General features: G+C 54.1%; 1 protein-coding gene across 1 annotated transcript in view; it reads left to right on the top strand.

Annotated features, from left to right (window-relative positions):
• Positions 1-24,561, top strand: part of LOC139585658 (tenascin-X-like) — a 62,270-nt gene that overhangs the window by 25,814 nt on the left and 11,895 nt on the right. Inside the window, 12 exon segments of the mRNA XM_071418493.1 lie at positions 515-856; positions 2,267-2,638; positions 3,887-4,267; positions 4,579-4,938; positions 5,827-6,192; positions 6,464-6,823; positions 8,169-8,513; positions 11,554-11,678; positions 14,722-14,857; positions 19,951-20,102; positions 21,835-21,876; positions 21,878-21,932. Of these exon segments, the coding sequence (XP_071274594.1) occupies positions 515-856; positions 2,267-2,638; positions 3,887-4,267; positions 4,579-4,938; positions 5,827-6,192; positions 6,464-6,823; positions 8,169-8,513; positions 11,554-11,678; positions 14,722-14,857; positions 19,951-20,102; positions 21,835-21,876; positions 21,878-21,932 (3,036 nt within the window).

Here is a 24,561-nt window from a genome sequence, read left to right as displayed (position 1 = left end):
TGATGGATCGATGGATAGATGAATGATTGTGTTGATGATAATGATTGTGGTGATGACTGGATGATGATTATGGGTGATGGAAGATGGATGGACAATGGATAGTGCATGGACAATGGAATAGCAGTGGATGGACACTGGATGGATGGATGGATGGATGGATGGATGATGGATCGATGGATAGATGAATGATTGTGTTGATGATAATGATTGTGGTGATGACTGGATGATGATTATGGGTGATGGAAGATGGATGGACAATGGATAGTGCATGGACAATGGAATAGCAGTGGATGGACACTGGATGGATGGATGGATGGATGGATGGATGGATGGATGGATGGATGGATGGATGGATGGATGTGATGGATGGATGGGTGGATGGATGGATGGATGGATGGATGGATGTGATGGATGGATGGATGGATGGATGGATGGATGGATGGATGGATGGATGATAGACTAGTTGATGGACAAGGAAATGCCCAAGCCCATCATTATCGTCTCTCCATCACAGCTGCAGCCAAGACAGAGGACCTGCCCCTGACCTCTGAGGAGCCCAAAACTGAGGCCCCCACATCTGAAGCCCTGCCAGCACGGGCAGTCCTGGGGGAGCTGAGAGTCTCCAGTGTCAGCCCCAGCTCTGTGCAGCTGCACTGGAGCGTCCCCGAGGGCTCCTTTGACTCCTTCCTGCTGCAGTTCCGGGATGCCCAGGGCCAGCCCCAGGCCCTGCCCATCGATGGCGGCTCCCGCTCGGTGACAGTGCCAGGGCTGTCCCAGTCCCACCGGTACCGCTTCCACCTCTACGGGCTGAGGGGCAGGAAGAAGATCGACCATGTGTCCACCGAGGCTGTGACAGGTGAGGGGGGCTCAGGCCCCATCTGCACCCGTGGTGCATCAAAGGTCGCACATGGTCCTTCAAGCTTGGGGAGTCTGGGAGGTGCTTCTGGGGCTTGAGATGGCGGTGGGAATGTGGAGGCCAAGGGGATGGAGAGTAGAGGGATGCGTGGACCCATGGATGGATGAGGGATGATGGCTGATGATGGATGATGGGTTATAGATGATGGTGGGTTGTTGGTCAATAGGTAGGTGGAAGGACCAATGACTGAAGAGATGCTTTTGGGACCACTGGGATACAACCATCCGTCCGTCCATCCATCCATCCATCCATCCATCCATCCATCCATCCATCCATTTATTTCATTCCTCTGTCCATCCATTAATCACCCTTTCAAGTGTTCGACCATCACCCACAGCAACCATCTCCTTCTGGTACATATTTGGATACTTCCTTCCTTCCTTCCTGGAATCCTTCCTTCCTGGAATCCTTCCTGGAATCCTTCCTTTCTGGAATCCTTCCTGGAATCCTTCCTTCCTTCCTGGAATTCTTCCTTCTTTCCTAGAATCCTTCCTGGAATCCTTCCTTCTGTGCCCTCCTCATTCCCTCCATCCACACACCCTGTCTCCATCCCGCTTTGATCCTCCCTCCATTCCAGCTCCATCCCTGCTTCCCCACATTTCCCTGCATGGTTTCACCAATTGCACCATTCCACCATCCCATTTCCACCTGCCATGGAGTAAACGCTGACCCTGGAACCATCCAATCGTCCACTGACCCATCTCATGACACAGTGACTCTGTCACCCTCCATCATCACCATCCATCACCTGTCTAACGCCCATCATCCATCTTTCCTGCCCCCAAACCCCCCCATCCTGCACCCCAGCTCAGGGCTGGGGTGATGGCACATTGGCAGAGGATGAGGATGGTGATGGGTCGGTGGATGGGGGGCTCTTGGCTGCTCTGGGTGGATCGATGATGAAGGCACAGGTGGCCAGCTGGGAGCAGGTGTGGTTGAGCCTGCAGCTGGTTTGTGCCCTGGGTAAGGGCAGGGGGGTTGGGGTGAGGGTTGGGAGGGGAGGGCAGTTCAGGGGATGGAGGGACAGACTTTAGGAATGACTGAAGAACAAAAGATCGGTGAAGGATGGAAGAATAATGGACGATGGATGGATAGATAGATGGATGGATGGATGGATGGATGGATGGATGGATGGTTGGATGGATGGAGGATGGATGGATGGATGGATGGATGGATGGATGGATGGTTGGATGGATGGAGGATGGATGGATGGATGGATGGATGGATGGATGGATGGATGATGGATGGATGGATGGATGGATGGATGGATGATGGATGGATGATGGATGGATGGATGGTTCAATAAACATGTCAATTCTCACTCCTATCATCATTCCTTCTCCATCACAGATGCAGCAGGGGCAGAGCAGCTTCCCCTACCCTCACAGGAGCCCCAGACTGAAGACCACAACCCTGAGCAGCCCCCAACTGACCAGCCCCAAACTGAGTCCAGCCAGGGACAGTTGGTGCTGGGGAAGCTGAGAGTCTCCAGTGTCAGCCCCAGCTCTGTGCAGCTGCACTGGAGCGTCCCCGAGGGCTCCTTTGACTCCTTCACGCTGCAGTACCGGGATGCCCAGGGCCAGCCCCAGGCCCTGGCTGTTGATGGCAGCTCCCGCTCGGTGACAGTGCCAGGGCTGTCCCCGTCCCACCGGTACCGCTTCCACCTCTACGGGCTGCGGGACAGGAGGAGGATTGACCGCGTGTCCACCGATGTTGTCACAGGTGAGGACCAAGGTCAGAGGGTGGAAGGACTGGGGAGATGGAGAGATTAATGGAAAGATGGAGAAAAAGGTGGATTATGGATGGATGCCTGGCAGGTTTGATTGACCCCTGAGTAGAAGGATGGACATGAACATCATTGGATGGCTGCAGAAATGGGTAGTGGGAGGGTGGATGGAGGGCTGGGTGCATGGGTGATGGATGATGGGGGTTGTTTGTCTGCAGGCAGGCAGGATTTAGCACCAATCATTCAGCAGATGTTTTTTTAGGACTTGTGACTGCTTGGTGGCAGAGGGTTATGTGGAGGGGAAGGAGCAATGGGTGGAATTGCGCAGGGAAATGGGAGGCAGGTTGGAAATGGAGAGATGGGGGACCATGGGAGGGTGGTGTGATGGAGGGATGGATGGATGATGGATGATGGATGGATGATGGATGGATGGATGGATGGATGGATGATGGATGATGGATGGAGGATGGATGGATGGATGGATGGATGGATGGATGGATGATGGATGGATGGATGGATGATGGATGGATGGATGGATGGATGGATGATGGATGGATGGATGGATGGATGGATGATGGATGGATGGATGATGGGTGGATGGACTAATGGATGGATGGATGGATGGATGGATGGATGGATGATGGGTGGATGATGGATGGATGGATGGATGGATGGATGATGGATGGATGGATGGATGGATGGATGATGGATGGATGATGGATGGATGGATGGGTAGATGGATGGATGGATGGATGGATGGATGGATGGATGATGGATGGATGGATGGATGATGGATGGATGATGGATGGATGATGGATGGATGGATGATGGATGGATGGATGGATGGATGGATGGATGGATGATGGATGGATGGATGGATGATGGATGGATGGATGGATGGATGGATGGATGGATGATGGATGGATGGATGGATGATGGATGGATGGATGGATGGATGGATGGATGGATGGATGGATGACAGTGGGTTTTGTCTGAATCAAGATGATGCATGATGTTGATTTTGACAATGATGAAGATGGTGGATGATGGCAGATGCTCATCAGTGAGTCCATGGAAGAGTCAGTGGTTGATTGAATGGGGCTGGGGTCAATGGGTGTTCAGTGATGGATGAGGAGGGAATGGTGAGAAGGGAGTGGGAGGAAATGGTGCATGATGGATACTTGGGTGGATGATGGATGGACACAACAATGTCCATCATTGCCCCCTTTCTGTTGTTGTTGTAGCTGACCCAGAGGATCTGTCCCCACCCTCAAAGGACACCCCAACTGGGGGGTCCCCAGATGAGGATCACGAAACTGCCCATCCCCAAGCCGAGGCCCCTCCATCTGAGGCTCCCTCAGCACGGGCAGTGCTGGGGGAGCTGAGAGTGTCCAGTGTCAGCCCCAGCTCTGTGCAGCTGCACTGGAGCGTCCCCGAGGGCTCCTTTGACTCCTTCACGCTGCAGTTCCGGGATGCCCAGGGCCAGCCCCAGGCCCTGCCCATCGATGGCGGCTCCCGCTCGGTGACAGTGCCAGGGCTGTCCCCGTCCCACCGGTACCGCTTCCACCTCTACGGGCTGCGGGGCAGGAAGAAGATCGACCATGTGTCCACCGAGGCTGTGACAGGTGAGGGGGGAGAAAGGGTGGGTGGATGTAAGGATGCAGAATAATGGATATATGGAGAGATGGAGGGATGAAGGGTTGGAGAAAGGGATGGAGTGGTGGAGGGAAGGAGGAATACAGGGATGGATGGATGGATGGATGGATGAATGGATGGATGGATGGATGGATGGATGGATGGATGGATGGATGGATGGATGGAGGGATGATTTCCAGAATGAATGGTCCAGATTATGGAAGTGCGGATGAAAGAATGGCTTGGTCGGTGGTGGATGGGTGTTTGGATGGAAGCAGCCATGACCATCCCCTCTCCAAAGGAGCTGCAGAAGAGCCAGAGGAACTGCCCGTGCCGTCAGAGGAACCGCAGCATGAGAAACCCCAAACTGAGGCCCCCACATCTGAGGCCACTCCAGCACGGGCAGTCCTGGGTGACCTCAGTGTCTCCAGTGTCAGCCCCAGCTCTGTGCAGCTGCACTGGAGCGTCCCCGAGGGCTCCTTTGACTCCTTCACGCTGCAGTTCCGGGATGCCCAGGGCCAGCCCCAGGCCCTGCCCATCGATGGCGGCTCCCGCTCGGTGACAGTGCCAGGGCTGTCCCCGTCCCAGCGGTACCGCTTCCACCTCTACGGGCTGAGGGGCAGGAAGAAGATCGACCATGTGTCCACCGAGGCTGTGACAGGTGAGGGGTTGGTCAGAGGACCAGATGGATGAGAATATGAATGGATTCAGGGATCATGGCCATCTCATCTCTACCTGCCATCTATTACCCACAGACTCCTGCAGAATCCAATCAATCATCAACCCTTCTACCAACCCCCTGACCAGCACCTGCCATCTTCCACCATCATTGTCACCATCCTCTTTATCTATCATTCATCATCTTAACCATCATCACTATCATCTTCCATCATGATCATGATCCATCCATGATGGTTGAAGAACTGAATGGTTGAATGGATTCTGGACTGGATTGTGAGTGGATTTCTTCCCAGCCTGTTGGAAGAAGGCCAAGAGATGGATGAGTGGTTGGATGGAATTGGGAAGTAGAGATGGATGGTGCGTTCCTGGTGGGTGGTTGGGTGTCCTGAAGGTTGGAAGATTATCCATGGGAAAAGGGTGGTGGAAGAGGTGAGAGCTTGGGTGGATGTAGAGAGAAAGAGTTGGAGAGATGATTGCAGGAGTAGGGCATTGGGTTGGATGTTGAGTGAGATGGATGGAGGAATAGATGGAGGAATGGATGGACGGACAGATGGATGGATGGATGGATGGATGGATGGATGGACGGACGGACGGACGGATGGATGGATGGATGGATGGATGGACGGATGGACGGATGGATGGATGGATGGATGGATGGATGGATGGATGGATGGACGGATGGATGGATGGACGGATGGACGGACAGATGGATGGACGGATGGATGGATGGATGGACGGATGGACGGACGGACGGACGGATGGATGGATGGATGGATGATGGATGGATGGCTCATTCTCTGGATGATGAATGCACTTTTAGACGGACACTTGGACACCCATCACCATCTCCTCTTCATTGCACCTGCAGCCAACTTGGATGAGCTACCCATGACTTCCGAGGGTCTCCAACCTGAGGACCCCCGACCTAAAGATCCCCCAGCTGGGTCCCCATCAAGTGACACCCCCCCGGCACAGGCAGCACTGGGGGTGCTGAGAGTGTCCAGTGTCAGCCCCAGCTCTGTGCAGCTGCACTGGAGCGTCCCCGAGGGCTCCTTTGACTCCTTCACGCTGCAGTTCCGGGATGCCCAGGGCCAGCCCCAGGCCCTGCCCATCGATGGCGGCTCCCGCTCGGTGACAGTGCCAGGGCTGTCCCCGTCCCACCGGTACCGCTTCCACCTCTACGGGCTGAGGGGCAGGAAGAAGATCGACCATGTGTCCACCGAGGTCATGACAGGTGAGGGGGGAGAAAGGGTGGGTGGATGTAAGGATGCAGAATAATGGGTATATGGAGAGATGGAGGGATGAAGGGTTGGAGGAAGGGATGGAGTGGTGGAGGGATGGAGGAATACAGGGATGGATGGATGGATGGATGGATGGATGGATGGATGGATGGATGATTGCCCGAATGAATGGTCCAGAATATGGAAGTGCGGATGAAAGAGTGACTTGGTCGGTGGTGGATGGGTGTTTGGATGGAAGCAGCCATGACCATGCCCTCTCCATAGGAGCTGCAGAAGAGCCAGAGGAACTGCCCCTGCCCTCAGAGGAACCGCAGCATGAGAAACCCCAAACTGAGGCCCCCACATCTGAGGCCACTCCAGCACGGGCAGTGCTGGAAGAGCTGAGGGTCTCCAGTGTCAGCCCCAGCTCTGTGCAGCTGCACTGGAGCGTCCCCGAGGGCTCCTTTGACTCCTTCACGCTGCAGTACCGGGATGCCCAGGGCCAGCCCCAGGCCCTGCCCATCGATGGCGGCTCCCGCTCGGTGACAGTGCCAGGGCTGTCCCCGTCCCACCGATACCGCTTCCACCTCTACGGGCTGAGGGGAGGCAAAAGGATTGGCCGAGTCTCCGCCGACACGGTCACAGGTGAGGGGCAAGGTCAGAGGGGTGAGGGTTGGTAAATGAAGGGATGAAGGTGGACACATGGAGGGAGAGATGGAGGGAGCAATGGATGGATGAACAGGTGGGTGAATGAAGGATATAGCGAGGTACAGGGGTGAGTGGATGGGAGGTGGATCGGTTGATGGACGGATGGTGGATGGAGGGCTCCAGAATTGGTTGGTTGGATGATCAGTGGATGGATGGATGGATGGATGGATGGATGGATGGATGGATGGATGGATGGCTGAGCCCATGGCTGGTTTGTGCCCTGGATGAAGGAGGGGTTAAGTGGCGGGGGGAAGGGATTGTTGGAGGAATGAATTCCAGGACTGACTGAAGTTACAAAGATGGATGATGGATGGATGGCACCTGAATTGGTTGGTTGGTTGATCAGTGGATGGATGGATGGATGGATGGATGGATGGATGGATGGATGGGTGGATGGATGGATGGATGGGTGGATGGATGGATGGATGGATGGATGGTTGATGGATGGAGGGATTGATGGATGATGGATGGATGGATGGATGGATGGATGGATGGATGGATGGATGATGGATGGATGATGGATGGATGGATGGATGGATGGATGGATGGATGATGGATGGATGATGGATGGATGGATGGATGATGGATGGATGGATGATGGATGGATGGATGGATGGATGGATGGATGGATGGATGATGGATGGATGGATGGATGGATGGATGGATGATGGATGGATGGATGGATGGATGGATGGATGGATGATGGATGGATGGATGATAGATGGATGGATGGATGGGTGTTAGATTGATGATGGATAATGGACAGATGAAGATGGATGATCCCTGATGAGTGTTGGGGCAATTTATTGGTGGTTTGATGTATCAGGTCAGTAGTTGAGTGATTGGATGATCCAATGGAGAAAAGTGTTAAAGAACCAGTTAAGGTAAAAGGTGCATGGGAAGAAACATGGATGGATGGATGGATGGATGGATTCATGGATGGGTGGATGGATGGGTGGATGGATGGATGATGGATGGATGGATGATGGATGGATGGATGGATGGATGGATGGATGGATGATGGATGGATGGGTGGATGGATGGATGGATGGATGGATGGATGATGGATGGATCATGGATGGATGGATGGATGGATGGATGGATGGATGGATGGATGGATGATCAAATGGATGGATGGATGGATGGATGGATGGATGGATGGATGGATGGATGATCAAATGGATGGATGATCAAATGGATGGAGACATGGGTGAAGTGAGGGATGGACATTTGAAGGGACACATGGATGCCCATGCCCGTTACCATCTTGTCTCCAATGCAGCCAGTGAAGAACCCCTGCCCTCAGAGGAGCCCCAACAGGAGAAACCCCAACCTGAGGCCCCGGCATCTGAGGCCCCTCCTGCACGGGCAGTGCTGGGGGAGCTGAGAGTGTCCAGTGTCAGCCCCAGCTCTGTGCAGCTGCACTGGAGCGTCCCCGAGGGCTCCTTTGACTCCTTCACGCTGCAGTTCCGGGATGCCCAGGGCCAGCCCCAGGCCCTGCCCATCGATGGCGGCTCCCGCTCGGTGACAGTGCCAGGGCTGTCCCCGTCCCACCGGTACCGCTTCCACCTCTACGGGCTGAGGGGTGAGACCAGGACTGACCCCGTCTCCACTGAGGCCGTCACTGGTGAGGAGTGCAGGGATTCCTCCAGAGCCCCCCAGGAACGGAGCTGGAGCTGGGACCGGGCCGGGAACGGGGCCCAGGAGGAGCTGGGAGGAGCTGGGGAACGGGGACAGGGAAATGAGGGGGACTCAGGAGCTCGGGGGGATCTGAGGAATTTGGGAATTTGGGAGAAAGTGGGAGCTGGGAGGGAATCGGGAATTCCCAAAGTTGGGAATTTGGGAATTTGGGAGAAAGTGGGAGCTGGGAGGGAATCGGGAATTCCCGAAGTTGGGAATTTGGGAATTTCGGAGGGAATTGGGAATTCCCGAAGTTGGGAATTTTTCGGAAAATGGGAACTGGAGGCCACCAGGGATTGGAGGGGACTGGAGAGCAGGGGCAGAGCAGCACCTGGAGGGATTCCAAGCATCTGGGGGCTGAGGAACTGGGGGGACTGGGTGGGACTGGGGCAACTGGGGTGAACTGGGGAGAAACTGGGGGGAACTGGGGTGAACTGGGAGGTACTGGAGTGAACTGGGGTGAACTGGGGTGAGCTGGGGCTGGGGTGGAGCTGAGGAACTGGAAAACACTGGGGGAAACGGACTGGGGAGAATTTGGGGGGAACTGGGGAGAAACTGGGGGAAACTGGGGTGGACTGGGGAGAATGTGGGGTGAACTGGGGTGAACTGGGGTGAACTGGGGTTAACTGGGGCTGAGGACTGGCGAAGAGTGGGGGAAACTGGGAATGGGGAGAAACTGGGGGTACTGGGGTGAACTGGGACTGGGGTGGAGCTGAGGAACTGGGAAATACTGGGGAAACTGGGACTGGGGAGAAACTGGGGTGAACTGGGGGAAACTGGGGTGGACTGGGGTGAACTGGGGCTGTGGTGGAGCTGAGAAACTGGGAAAGAGTGGGGGAAACTGGGACTGGGGAGAATTTGGGGGGAACTGGGGTGAACTGGGGAGAATTTGGGGTGAACTGGAGCTGAGGAACTGGCAAAGAGTGGGGGAAACTGGGGTGGACTGGGGTGAACTGGGGTGAACTGGGGCTGTGGTGGAGCTGAGAAACTGGGAAACACTGGGGGAAACTGGGATTGGGGAGAATTTGGGGTGAACTGGGGTGGACGAGGGAGAATTTGGGGTGAACTGGAGCTGAGGACTGGCAAAGAGTGCGGGAAACTGGGACTGGGGTGAACTGGGGTGAACTGGGGTGAACTGGGGTGAACTGGGGCTGGGGTGGAGCTGAGGACTGGAAAACACTGGGGGAAACTGGGGTGGACTGGGGTGAACTGGGACTGGGGTGGAGCTGAGGAACTGGGAAAGAGTGGGGAAAACTGGGACTGGGGAGAAACTGGGGTGAACTGGGGGGAACTGGGACTGGGGTGGAGCTGAGGAACTGGGAAAGAGTGGGGGAAACTGGGGTGAACTGGGGAGAGTTTGGGGGGAACTGGGGTGAACTGGGGAGAATTTGGGGTGAACTGGAGCTGAGGAACTGGCAAAGTGTGCGGGAAACTGGGACTGGGGAGAAACTGGGGTGAACTGGGGTGAACTGGGACTGGGGTGGAGCTGAGGAACTGGGAAATACTGGGGAAACTGGGGGTAACTGGGGTGAACTGGGGGGAGCAGGGGACTGGTGAGTACTGGGGGAAACTGGGACTGGGGAGAATTTGGGGTGAACTGGGGAAAACTGGGGTGAACTGGGGAGAATTTGGGGTGAACTGGAGCTGAGGACTGGCAAAGAGTGGGGGAAACTGGGGCTGGGGAGAGTTTGGGGTGAACTGGGGGGAACTGGGGGGAACTGGGGGGAACTGGGGAGAATTTGGGGTGAACTGGAGCTGGGGTGGAGCTGAGGAACTGGCAAAGAGTGGGGGAAACTGGGACTGGGGAGAAACTGGGGTGAACTGGGGTGAACTGGGGGGAACTGGGGTGGACTGGGGTGAACTGGGGCTGAGGAACTGGGAAAGACTGGGGAGAATTTGGGGTGAACTGGGATGAACTGGGGAGAAACTGGGGTGAACTGGGGTGAACTGGGACTGGGGTGGAGCTGAGGAACTGGGAAATACTGGGGGAAACTGGGACTGGGGAGAAACTGGGGTGAACTGGGGTGAACTGGGGGGAACTGGGGTGGACTGGGGTGAACTGGGGCTGAGGAACTGGGAAAGACTGGGGAGAATTTGGGGTGAACTGGGGGAAACTGGGGTGGACTGGGGAGAAACTGGGGTGAACTGGGGTGAACTGGGACTGGGGTGGAGCTGAGGAACTGGGAAATACTGGGGGAAACTGGGACTGGGGAGAAACTGGGGTGAACTGGGGTGAACTGGGGAGAATTTGGGGTGAACTGGGGGGAACTGGGGTGAACTGGAGCTGAGGACTGGCAAAGAGTGGGGGAAACTGGGGTGAACTGGGGTGAACTGGGGTGAACTGGGGTGAACTGGGTCTGGGGAGAATTTGGGGTGAATTTGGGGTGAACTGGGGCTGGGGGGGAACTGAAGACTGGCGAAGAGTGGAAAACTGGGACTGGGGAGAATTTGGGGTGAACTGGGGCGATTTTGGGGTATCAGTAGATTAGGGGGGGTATTTGGGGTGCCAGCAGTGATTTTTGGGGTGCCAGCAGTGATTTTGGGGTGTCAGTGGGAGGTTTTGGGGTGTCAGCAGAGTCGGGGGGCGGTTTGGGGTGCCAGCAGTGATTTTTGGGGTGCCAGCAGTGATTTTTGGGGTGTCAGAGGGAGATTTTGGGGTGCCAGCAGACTCAGGGGTATTTGGGGTGCCAGCAGTGATTTCGGGGTGTCGGTGGGAGGTTTTGGGGTGCCAGCAGTGATTTCGGGGTGTCGGTGGGAGGTTTTGGGGTGTCGGTGGGAGGTTTTGGGGTATCAGAGGGAGATTTTGGGGTGCCAGCAGTGGTTTTGGGGTATCAGAGGGAGGTTTTGGGGTATCAGAGGGAGGTTTTGGGGTGCCAGCAGTGATTTCGGGGTATCAGAGAGAGGTTTTGGGGTATCAGAGGGAGGTTTTGGGGTATCAGAGGGAGGTTTTGGGGTGCCGGAGGTGCCACCCTCGTGTCCCTGCCCAGGCGCCCCGGGGACCCTCAGGGTGGGCTCGGTGTGGCCCCGCAGTGCCCAACTGCACTGGGACCCCCAAAACGGCACCAGCGAGGGGTACGAGCTGGAGTACGGCCCCAAAGGGGGACCCCAAAAGGTACCGGCCCCAAAAGGGACCCCAAACACCCCAGAACGGCCCCAAAAAGGACCCCAAACACCCCAGAACGGCCCCAAAAACCCTAAAAACACCAAACAGCCCAGAACGGCCCCAAAAGGGACCCCAAACATCCCAGAACGGCCCCAAAAAGGATCCCCAGAACCCCAAAAACCCCAGAACGGCCCCAAAAAGGATCCCAAAAACCCCAAACACCCAGAAAGGCCCCAAAAAGGATCCCCAGAACCTCAAAAACCCCATAACGGCCCCAAAAAGGACCCCAAAACCCCAAACACCCCAGAACGGCCCCAAAAAGGATCCCCAAAACCCCAGAACGGCCCCAAAAACCCTAAAAACACCCAACAGCCCAGAACGGCCCCAAAAAGGATCCCAAAAACCCCAAAAACACAGAAAGGCCCCAAAAAGGACCCTAAAAACCCCAAACATCCCAAAAAGGACCCTAAAAATGCCAAACAGCCCAGAACGGCCCCAAAAAGGATCCCAAAAACCCCAAACACTCAGAAAGGCCACAAAAAGGATCCCAAAAACCCCAAAAACCCCATAACGGCCCCAAAAAGGATCCCAAAAAACCCAAAACACCCCAGAACGGACCCAAAAAGGATCCAAAAAACCCCAAACACCCCAGAACGGCCCCAAAAAGGATCCCCAAAACCCCAAACACCCAGAAAGGCCCCAAAAAGGATCCCAAAAAACCCCAAACACCCCAGAACGGCCCCAAAAAGGACCCTAAAAGCACCAAACACCCCAGAACAGCCCCAAAAAGGATCCCCAAAACCCCAAACACCCCAGAACGGCCCCAAAAAGGATCCCCAAAAACTCCAAAAACCCCAGAACGGCCCCAAAAAGGATCCCAAAACCCCAGAACGGCCCCAAAAAGGATCCCCAAAAACCCCAAACACCCCAGAACGGCCCCAAAAACGACCCCAAAACCCCAAACACCCAGAACGGCCCCAAAAATGACCCCAAAACCCCAAACACCCCAGAACGGCCCCAAAAAGGATCCCAAAACCCCAGAACGGCCCCAAAAAGGACCCCAAAAATACCAAACACCCCAGAACAGCCCCAAAAAGGATCCCCAAAACCCCAAACACCCAAGAACGGCCCCAAAAACGACCCCAAAAACCCCCAAAACCCCAGAATGTCCCCAAAAAGGATCCCAAACACCCCAGAACGGCCCCAAAAACCCCAAACACCCCAGAACAGCCCCAGAAAGGATCCCAAAAACCCCAAACACCCCTGAACGGCCCCAAAAAGGACCCCAAAAACCCAAAAACCCCAGAATGTCCCCAAAAAGGATCCCAAACACCCCAAACACCCCAGAACGGCCCCAAAAAGGATCCTAAAAACCACAAACACCCAGAAAGGCCCCCAAAGGATCCCAAAAACCCCAGAACGGCCCCAAAAAGGATCCCCAGAACCCCAAACACCCAGAACGGCCCCAAAAAGGATCCCCAAAAACCTCAAAAACCCCAGAATGGCCCCAAAAAGGATCCCAAAACCCCAGACATCCCAGAACGGACCCTAAAACCCCAAACACCCCAGAACGGCCCCAAAAAGGACCATAAAAAACCCAAATACCCAGAAAGGCCCCAAAAACGACCCCAAAACCCCAAACACCCAAGAACGGCCCCAAAAAGGATCCCCAGAACCCCTGAACAGCCCCAAAAAGGATCCTCAAAACCCCAGACACCGCAGAACAGCCCCAAAAACCCCAAACACCCCAGAACGGCCCCAAAAAGGATCCAAAAAACCCCAAACACCCCAGAACGGCCCCAAAAAGGACTCTAAAAACCCCAAAAACCCCAGAACGGCCCCAAAAACCCTAAAAACACCAAACAGCCCAGAACGGCCCCAAAAAGGATCCCAAAAACCCCAAACACCCAGGGTGTCCCCCCAACACCTCCTTGGTGTAATGGCACCCCAAAACACCTCCGGGCACCCCAGTAACGCCCCTGGGCACCCCAATAGCCCCTGGGGACCCCAATACCCCCTGGGCACCCCAATGTCCCCCTGGGCACCCCAATACCCCCTGGGACACCCCAATACCCCCAAATGTCCCAGTAACACCCCTGGGGACCCCCAATAACACCTTCCTTGGGTAATGGCACCCCAAAACACCTCCGGGAACCCCAAAACACCTCCGGGAACCCCAAAACACCTCCGGGGACCCCAAAACACCTCCGGGGACCCCATTAACGCCTCAGGACCCCAAAACACCTCTGGGCACCCCAATAATGCCCTTGGGCACACCAATACCCCTTTGGGCTCCCCAATATCCCCCTGGGACACCCCCCGGGACACCCCAATACCCCTCTGGACACCCCAATATCCCCCGGGACACCCCAATATCCCCTGGGCACCCCAATAATGCCCCGGGGCACCCCAATACCCCCCTGGAGACCCCAATATCCCCTGGGGACCCCAATATCCCCGGGACACCCCAATAATGCCCCAAATGTCCCAGTAACACCCCTGGACACCCCAATACCCCCCGGGACACCCCAATATCCCCTGGGGACCCCAATATCTCCTGGGGACCCCAATACCCTTTTGGGCACCCCAAACCCGTCCTGGGACACCCCAATACCCCCCTGGACACCCCAATACCCCTTTGGGCACCCCAATACCCTCCTGGGCACCCCAATATCCCCCGGGGCACCCCAATAATCCCCTGGGCACCCCAATACCCCCTGGGGACCCCAATAATCCCTTTGGGCACCCCAATAATGCCCCAAATGTCCCAGTAACACCCCTGGGGACCCCAATACCCCCCTGGGCACCCCAATATCCCCCGGGACACCCCAATAATGCCCCTGGGCACCCCAATACCCCCCGGGGCACCCCAATACCCCCCTGGACACCCCAATACCCCTTTGGGCACCCCAATACCCCCTGGGCACCCCAATATCCCCCCGGACACCCCAATACCCCCCGGGACACCCCAATAACCCCCGGGACACCCCAATAATGCCCTGGACACCCCAATACCCCTTTGGGCACCCCAATATCCCCCGTGTCCCCCCAGAGGCTGCAGCTGCCCCCCGGGGCCGTGTCCCAGCAGCTGTGGGGCCTGGAGCCCGGGGGCCGCTATGGGGCGCGCCTGTGGGGCCGGGGGGGGCACCCCAAAACCGAGCCCCCCCTCGAGGCCGCCTTCGACACCCGTGAGCTGCGGGGGGGGGGCACGGGCGGTTTGGGGGGATTTTGGGGGGTTTTGGGGGGATTTGGGGGGATTTGGGGGATTTTGGGGTTGGGGTTGTTTGTGGGGGAAGTTATGTCCCTTTAAGGGAGGGATGGGATTTTGGGGAGATTTTGGGGGATTTTGGGGGATGTGGGGGGGATTTGGGGTTGGGGTTGGTGGGGGAAGGTGTGTCCCTCTGAGGGAGGGATTTTGGGGGATTTTGGGGGATTTTGGGGGATTTTGGGGGATTTTGGGGGGATTTTGGGGATTTTAGGGTTGGGGCTGTTTGTGGGGGAAGTTGTGTCCCCTAAAGGGAGGGATTTTGGGGGGATTTGGGGGGATTTGGGGGGATTTTGGGGATTTTGGGGGATTTTGGGGGGGATTTTGGGGTTGGGGTTGGTGGGGGAAGCTGTGTCCCTTTAAAGGGATGGGGTTTGGGTGATTTGGGGGGGTTTTGGGGGATTTTGGGGGGATTTGTGGGGTCGGGGTTGTAGGTGGGGGAACTGAGTCCCTTTAAGGGAGGGATGGGATTTTGGGGGGATTCTGGGGGGATTTGGGGGATTTTCGGGGGATTTTGGGGGGATTTGGGGGGATTTTGGGGGGTTTTGGGGGGATTTGGGGGGATTTGGGGGGATTTGGGGGGATTTTTGGGGGGATTTGGGGGATTTTGGGGGATTCTGGGGGGATTGGGGGGATTTTGGGGGGATTTTGGGGGGATTTGGGGGTTTTTGGGGGGATTCTGGGGGATTTGGGGGATTTTTGGGGGGATTCTGGGGGATTTGTGGGGTTGGGGTTGTTGGTGGGGGGATCTGTGTCCCTTTGGAGAGAGGGATGGAATTTTGGGGGGATTTTGGGGGATTTGGGGGCATTTTGGGGGATTTTGGGGTTGGGTTGGTGGGGGAAGCTGTGTCCCTCTAAGGGATGGGGTTTGGGGATTTGGGGGGATTTTGGGGGATTTTGGGGTGATTTGGGGGATTTTGGGGGATTTTGGGGTTGGGGTTGTTTGTGGGGGAAGTTGTGACCCTTTGGAGGGAGGGATGGGATTTTGGGGGGATTTTGGGGGGTTTTGGGGGGATTTGGGGGAATTTTGGGGAATTTTGGGGGGATTTTGGAGGGATTTGGGGGGTTTTGGGGGATTCTGGGGGGATTCTGGGGGGATTTTGGGGGGATTTGGGGGGGATTTTGGGAGGATTTGGGGGATTTAGGGGGATTTGGGGGATTTTGGGGGGTTTTGGGGGATTTGGGGGGGATTTTGGGGGATTTTGTGGGGGAAGTGTGACCCTTTGAGGGAGGGATGGAAGTTTGGGGGATTTTGGGGGGATTTGGGGGATTTTGGGGGGATTTTGGGGGATTTGGGGGGGATTTTGGGGGGATTTTGGGGGATTTGGGGGGATTTTGGGGGATTTTGGGGGATTTTGGGGGATTTGGGGGGATTTTGGGGGGATTTTGTGGGGTTGGGGTTGGTTTTGGATGGGGGGATCTGTGTCCCTTTAAGGGAGGGATGGGATTTTGAGGGGATTTTGGGAGATTTTGGGGGATTTGGGGGGCTTTTGGGGGATTTTGGGGGGATTTTGGGGGGTTTGGGTTGTTGGTGTGGGAAGTTGTGTCCCTTTAAGGGAGGGATGGATTTTGGGAGGATTTGGGGGGATTTTGGGGGATTTTGGGGGGATTTTGGGGGATTTTGTGGGGTTGGGGTTGTTGGTGGGGGGATCTGTGTCCCTCTAAGGAGGGATGGGATTTTGGGGTGATTTTGGGGGATTTGGGGGATTTTGGGGGGATTTTGGGGGATTTTGGGGGGTGGGTGGGTCCATGGGGTGGGGGGACCCCAAAACCTGCGTCCTTTTGGAATCAGGGGGTATTTGGGGTGTGGGGGTACCCGGTGAGACATTTGGGTTTTTTGGGGTGTTTTGGGTGTCCTTTGGGGGTGTTGGGGTCCTTTGGGAAATTTGGGAAAAAACCACAGAAAATTTGGGAAAAAATTGTGGAAAATTTGGGGAAAAAAAACCAGAAAAAATTTGGAAAAATTTGGGAAAAACCACGGAAAAATTGGCGAAAAAATACAGAAAAAATTGGGAAAAATGCGGAAAAAATGAGAAACGTTAAGGAAAAATTTGGGAAAAAATTTGGGTTTTTTGGGGTGTTTTGGGTGTCTTTTGGGGGTGTTGGGGTCCTTTGGGAAATTTGGGAAAAAAACACGGAAAATTTGGGAAAACTTTGGGAAAAAACATGAAAAAATTTGGCAAAAAACACGGAAAAATTTGGGAAAATTTTGGGAAAAACATGGAAAAAATGGAGAAAAAATTGGAAAAAACACGGAAAAATTTGGGAAAAAACATGGAAAAAATCACGGAAAAAATTGGGAAAAATGCAGAAAAAATTGAGAAACGTTAAGGAAAAATTTGGGAAAAAACACGGGAAAATTTGGGAAAAATTTGGGAAAAACATTTGGGTTTTTTGGGGTGTTTTGGGTGTCCTTTGGGGGTGTTGGGGTCCTTTGGGAAATTTGGGAAAAAAACAAGGAAAATTTGGGAAAACTTTGGGAAAAAACATGAAAAAAATTGGCAAAAAACACGGAAAAATTTGGGAAAAATTTGGGAAAAACATGGAAAAAATGGAGAAAAAATTGGAAAAAACACGGAAAAAATTTGGGAAAATTTGGGGAAAAACACGGAAAAAATCATGGAAAAAATTGGGAAAAATCTGGGAAAATTTGGGAAAAAACCATGGAAAAATTTAGAAAAATTTGGGAAAAATTTGGGAAAAGCATTTGGGGTTTTTTGGTGGGGTTTTTTGGGTGTCCTTCGGGGGTGTTGGTTCCTTTGGGGGGGCTCTGAGGGGCTGTGAGTGAATTTGGGGAATTTTGGATCCCTTTTGCCACCAAATTTGGGGATTTTAGGTAATTTTGGGTCCCTTTTTTCCTCAAAATTTGGGATTTCGGGTGGTTTTGGCTCCTTTTCCTCACAAAATTTGAGATTTTGGGTCCCTTTTCCCTTTTCTCAAGGGGGGTGGGGGTCTGAGGGGGGCTGTGAGGGAATTTGGGGTGAATGGAGGGGAAAATGTGGGAATTTGGGGGGTCTGAGGGAATTTTGGGGTGAATGGAGGGGAAAATGTGGGAATTTGGGGGGTCTGAGGGAATTTTGGGGTGAATGGAGGGGCTGTGAGGGAATTTGGGGGGTCTGAGGGAATTTTGGGGTGAATGGAGGGGCTGTGAGGGAATTTGGGGTGTCTGAGGGGGCTGTGGGGGAATTTCGGGGGGTCTGAAGGAATTTTGGGGGGTTTGAGGGAATTTGGGGGGGGGTCTGAGGGAATTTCGGGGGTCTGAGGGAATTTGGGGGATTTGAGAGAATTTCGGGGGGTCTGAGGGGGCTGTGAGGGAATTTTGGGGGTTTGAGGGAATTTCGGGGATCTGAGGGGGCTGTGAGGGAATTTCGGGGGTTTGAGGTAATTTTGGGGGGGTCTCAGGGAATTTGGGGGGTCTGAGGGGGCTGCGGGGGAATTTTGGGGTCTCAGGGAATTTGGGGGGTCTGAGGGGGCTGTGAGGGTATTTCGGGGGGTCTGGGGGATTGTCGGGGGGTCTGAGGGAATTTGGGGGGGGGGTCTGAGGGAATTTCGGGATCTGAGGGGGCTGCGGGGGAATTTGGGGGGGTCTGAGGAATTTCGGGGAGTCTGAGGGGCTGTGAGGGAATTTTGGGGTGAATGGAGGGGCTGTGAGGGAATTTGGGGGGTCTGAAGGAATTTCGGGGGGTCTGAGGGAATTTTGGGGGGTCTGAGGGGGCTGCGGGGGAATTCTGGGGGCTGTGAGGGAATTTGGGGTGAATGGAGGGGAATATGTGGGAATTTTGGGGGGTCTGAGGGAGCTGTGAGGGAATTTCGGGGGTTTGAGGTAATTTTGGGGGGGTCTCAGGGAATTTGGGGGGTCTGAGGGGGCTGCGGGGGAATTTTGGGGTCTCAGGGAATTTGGGGGGGGTCTGAGGGGGCTGTGAGGGAATTTCGGGGGGTCTGGGGGATTGTCGGGGGGTCTGAGGGAATTTGGGGGGGGTCTGAGGGAATTTCGGGGGGTCTGGGGGGGCTGCGGGGGAATTTTGGGGGGTCTGAGTGAATTTTGGGGGGGTCTGAGTGAATTTCGGGGGGTCTGAGGTAATTTTGGGGGGGTCTGAGTGAATTTTGGGGTCTCAGGGAATTCCGGGGGTTCTGTGGGGGCTGCGGGGGAATTTTGGGATCTCAGGGAATTTCGGGGGGTCTGAGGGAATTTTGGGGGGTCTGAGGTAATTTTGGGGGGGTCTCAGGGAATTTGGGGGATCTGAGGGGGCTGCGGGGGAATTTTGGGGTCTCAGGGAATTTGGGGGGGGGTCTGAGGGGGTTGTGAGGGTATTTCGGGGGGTCTGAGGGAATTTGGGGGGGTCTGAGGGAATTTTGGGGGGTTTGAGGGAATTTTGGGGGTCTGAGGGGGCTGTGAGGGAATTTTGGGGGGTCTCAGGGAATTTGGGGGGTTTGAGGGAATTTGGGGGGGTCTGAGGGAATTTCGGGGAGTCTGAGGGGCTGTGAGGGAATTTTGGGGTGAATGGAGGGGCTGTGAGGGAATTTGGGGGGGTCTGAAGGAATTTCGGGGGGTCTGAGGGAATTTGGGGGGTCTGAGGGGGCTGCGGGGGAATTCTGGGGGCTGTGAGGGAATTTGGGGTGAATGGAGGGGAATATGTGGGAATTTTGGGGGGTCTGAGGGAGCTGTGAGGGAATTTGGGGGGTTTGAGGGAATTTGGGGGATTTGAGGGAATTTGGGGGTTCTGAGGGGGCTGCGAGGGAATTTTGGGGGGTCTCAGGGAATTCGGGGGGTCTGAGGGGGCTGTGAGGGAATTTTGGGGGGGTCTGAGGGAATTCGGGGGGTCTGAGTGAATTTTGGGGGCTGTGAGGGAATTCGGGGGTTCTGTGGGGGCTGCGGGGGAATTTTGGGGTCTCAGGGAATTCCGGGGGCTCTGGGGGGGCTGCGGGGCAATTCTGGGCCCGGGGATTCTCTCTTGGGGAGGGGTCCCGCGCCCCCCGGCCCGTTCGGGGTCCGAGGGTCCCCCCCGTGTCCCGCAGCGCCCCTGCCGCACCCGCACCCCCGGGACTGCGCCGAGGAGCAGCGGAACGGGCCCGGCCCCTCCCGCGCCGCCCTCATCTTCCTCGGCGGGGACCCGCGCCGGCCCCTGCGCGTCTACTGCGACATGGAGACGGACGGGGGAGGGTGGCTGGTGGGACTGGGGGAACTGGGAGAGACTGGGAACACTGGGAACACTGGGGGGACTGGGGCTGGTGGGACTGGGGGGACTGGGAGGGACTGGGATGGACTGGGGGGACTGGGAGGGACTGGGGGGACTGGGGGGAACTGGGGCTGGTGGGACTGGGGGCACTGGGGGGACTGGGGGGACTGGGAGGGACTGGGGGCACTGGGATGGACTGGGGGCACTGGGGGGACTGGGATGGACTGGGGGGACTGGGAGGGACTGGGAGGGACTGGGAACACTGGGAACACTGGGGCTGGTGGGACTGGGATGGACTGGGGGGACTGGGAGGGACTGGGGGGGACTGGGGGGACTGGGAGGGACTGGGGGCACTGGGGGGACTGGGAGGGACTGGGGGCACTGGGATGGACTGGGAACACTGGGGCTGGTGGGACTGGGGGCACTGGGGGGACTGGGGGCACTGGGGGGACTGGGATGGACTGGGGGGACTGGGAGGGACTGGGAGGGACTGGGAACACTGGGAACACTGGGGCTGGTGGGACTGGGATGGACTGGGGGGACTGGGAGGGACTGGGAACACTGGGGGGACTGGGGCTGGTGGGACTGGGGGGAACTGGGAGAGACTGGGAACACTGGGAGGGACTGGGAGAGACTGGGAGCACTGGGAGGGAACTGGGAGCACTGGGAGCACTGGGAGCACTGGGAGCACTGGGAGAGACTGGGAGGGACTGGAGCACTGGGAGGGACTGGGAGGGACTGGGAGCACTGGGAGCACTGGGAGCTTTATGGGATGGAAAAAGGGGATCTGGGGGCTCAGGAGTTTTGGGTCTGGGGGTTTCAGGGGGTTTTGGGGTCTGGGGGCTCAGGGGGGTTTTTGGGGGTCTCAGGGGGGGTTTGGGGACTGGGAGCTCAGGGGGTCTGGGGGCTCAGGGGGGATTTTGGGTCTGAGGTTTCAGGGGGGTTTTGGGGTCTGGGGTCTCAGGGGTTTTTGAGGATTTCAGGGGGTTTTGGGTCTGGGGTCTCAGGGATTTTGGGTCTGGGGGCTCAGGGGTTGTTGGGGTCTGGGGGCTCAGGGGTTTTTGGGGGTTTCAGGGGGGTTTCGGGTCTGGGGTCTCAGGGTTTTGGGGTCTCAGGGGTTTTTGGGGGCTCAGGGGTTTTTGGGGTCTCAGGGGTTTTTGGGTCTGGGGATTTTGGGTCTGGGCTCTCAGGGTTTTGGGGGTTTCAGGGGATTTTGGGGTCTGGGGTCTCAGGGTTTTGGGGTCTCAGGGGTTTTTGGGGGCTCAGGGGTTTTTGGGGTCTCAGGGGTTTTTGGGTCTGGGGTCTCAGGGTTTTTGGGGTCTCAGGGTTTTGGGGTCTCAGGGGTTTTTGGGTCTGGGGTCTCAGGGTTTTTGGGGTCTCAGGGTTTTGGGGTCTCAGGGGTTTTTGGGTCTGGGGTCTCAGGGTTTTTGGGGGCTCAGGGGTTTTGGGGGGCTCAGGGGTTTTTGGGTCTGGGGTCTCAGGGGTTTTGGGTCTGGGGTTTTTGGGTCTGGGGTCTCAGGGGTTTTGGGGTCTCAGGGTTTTTGGGGTCTCAGGGGTTTTTGGGTGTGGGGATTTTGGGTCTGGGGTCTCAGGGGGGTTTTTGGGGGTTTCAGGGGGTGTTTTTGGGTCTGGGGTCTCAGGGTTTTGGGGTCTCAGGGGTTTTGGGGGGTTTCAGGGTTTTTGGGTCTGGGGTCTCAGGGTTTTGGGGCTCGCCCCGTTCCAGGTGTTCCAGCGGCGCCAGGACGGCAGCACCGAGTTCTGGAGGGGGCTGGGCCGCGTACGAGCGCGGATTCGGCAACGTCAGCGGGGAGTTCTGGCTCGGTGAGGGGGAAATTGGGAAAAATTGGGAGAAATTCGGGAGAAAACATGGGGAAAATTCGGGAAAAATTCGGGAGAAAGCACAGGGAAATTTGGGAATAAATTCGGGAGAAAACACGGGGAAATTCGGGAAAAAATTCGGGAGAAAACACAGAAAAATTTGGGGAAAAAACACTGGGAAATTTGGGAAAAATTTGGGAGAAAACACGGGGAAATTTGGGGAAAAATTCGGGAGAAAACACAGGGAAATTTGGGAAAAATTTGGGAGAAAACACAGGGAAATTTGGGGAAAAATTTGGGGAAAAAGCACGGGGAAATTTGGGAAAAAATTCGGGAGAAAACACGGGGAAATTTGGGAAAAATTTGGGGAAAAAGCATGGGGAAATTTGGGAAAAAATTCGGGAGAAAACACAGAAAAGTTTGGGGAAAAAGCACGGGGAAATTTGGGAAAAAATTCGGGAGAAAGTGCGGGGAAATTTGGGAAAAATTCGGGAGAAAACACAGACAAATTTGGGGGAAAAAACACGGGAAAATTCGGGAGAAAACATGGGGAAATTTGGGAAAAATTTGGGGAAAAAGCACGGGGAAATTTGGGAAAAATTCGGGAGAAAACACAGAAAAGTTTGTGGAAAAAACACGGGGAAATTTGGGAAAAAATTCAGGAGAAAACACGGGGAAATTTGGGGAAAAATTCGGGAGAAAACACAGAAAAATTTGGGGAGAAAACATGGGGAAATTTGGGAAAAAATTCGGGAGAAAACACGGGGAAATTTGGGAAAAAATTTGAGAAAACTTTGAGAAAACTTTTGGGAAAAAAAACTACGGGAAAAATTTGGAAAAAATTTGGAAAAAAAATTTTGGAAAACCCGTGGAAGAATTTGGGGAAAAACACGGAAAAAAATTAGGGAAAAATTAGGGAAAACTTTGAGAAAAAACACGGGCAAAATTGGGAAACATTTGGGAGAAAACATGGAAAAATTTGGAAAAAATATTGGGAAAAAATGTGGAAAAGTTTGGGGAAAAACACAGAAAAAAATTGGGAAAAATTTCGTGAAAAATTTGAGAAAACTTTGGGAAAAAAACACGAAAAAATTTGGGAAAAACTTGGGGGAAAATTTGGGAAAAAACACGGAAAAATTTGGGAAAAACACCGGGAAAGTGGGAAAAATTCGGGAGAAGACACGGAAAAATTTGGGAAAAAATTCGGGGAGAAAACACAGAAAAGTTTGGGAAAAAACACGCGGGAAAATTTGGGGAAAAATTCGGGAGAAAACACGGGGAAATTTGGGAAAAATTTGAGAAAACTTTGAGAAAACTTTTGGGAAAAAAACCACGGGAAAAATTTGGAAAAAATTTGGGAAAAAATTTCAGGAACACGTGGAAGAATTTGGGGGAAAAACACGGAAAAAATTTGGGAAAAAAATTCGTGAAAAATTTGAGAAAACTTTGGGAAAAAACACGGGCAAATTTGGGAAACATTTGGGAGAAAAACATGGAAAAATTTGGGAAAAAATTTTGGGAAAAAAACGTGGAAAAATTTGGGGAAAAACACGGAAAAAATTTGGAAAAAAATTAGGGAAAAATTTGAGAAAAATTTGGGAAATTTTGAGAAAACTTTGGGAAAAAACACAGAAAAATTGGGAAAAAATTTGGGAAAATCACAGAACATTTTGAGAAAAAACATGGAAACATTTGGGGGAAATTTGGGAAAATTTGAGAAAAAACAGGGAAAAACTTGGGAGGACATGGGGAGGCAATCTGGGGGTTTGGGGGACCCTGGGGCTGGGAAATTTGGGAAAAATTTGCGAAAAAACACGGAAAACAGCAGGGAGTTCTGGCTCAGTGAGGGGGGAAATCAGAGAAAAATTGGAAAAAATTTGGGAAAAACACGGGAAAATTTTGGAAAAAAAATTGGGAAAAAAGTGGAAAAATTTGGGAAAAATTTCGTGAAAAATTTTAGAAAAATTTGGGAAAAAACCGCGAAAAAATTGGGAAAAAATTTGAGAAAACTTTGGGAAAAAAACACAAAAAAATTTGGGGAAAATTTGGGAAAAAAATACCGAAAAATTTGGGAAAAAATTTGGGGAAAATTAGAGAAAACTTTGGGAAAAAGAGAAATTCGGGAAAAATTTTGTGAAAAATTTGAGAAAACTTTGGGAAAAAACACAGAAAAAAATTGGGAAAACTTTGGGAAAAAACATGGAAAAATTTGGGAAAAATTTCGTGAAAAATTTGAGAAAACTTTGGGGAAAAAACACAGAAAAATCTGGGGAAAATTTGGGAAAAATTAGAGAAAACTTTGGGAAAAAACACGGGCAAATTTGGGGAAAATTTGTGAAAAAAATTTGTGAAAAATTTGGGAAAAATTTGTGCAAAGACAGGGGAAGCTTTGGCGGTCCTGGGGGAGCTCAGGGGCTGGTTTTGGGGCTGTTTTGGGGCTGTTTTGGGGAGGCATTTTTGGGGCTGTTTTTGGGGCTGTTTTGGGGGCTGTTTTGGGGCTGGTTTTGGCGGCTGTTTTGGGGCTGTATTTGTGGCTGTTTTTGTGGCTGTTTTGTGGCTGTTTTTGGGCTGTTTTGGGGCTGTTTTGGGGCTGGTTTTGGGGGCTGTTTTTGGGCTGTTTTGGGGCTGTTTT

Source organism: Agelaius tricolor, unplaced genomic scaffold (genome assembly GCF_023055355.1).
Source record: "Agelaius tricolor isolate 1412-34295 unplaced genomic scaffold, bAgeTri1.0.p SCAF_87, whole genome shotgun sequence".
In the NCBI taxonomy this organism is placed as follows: Eukaryota; Metazoa; Chordata; class Aves; order Passeriformes; family Icteridae; genus Agelaius; species Agelaius tricolor.
Note: the sequence above shows the minus strand (reverse complement) of the source record. Positions and strands in the feature narration are given on the sequence as shown.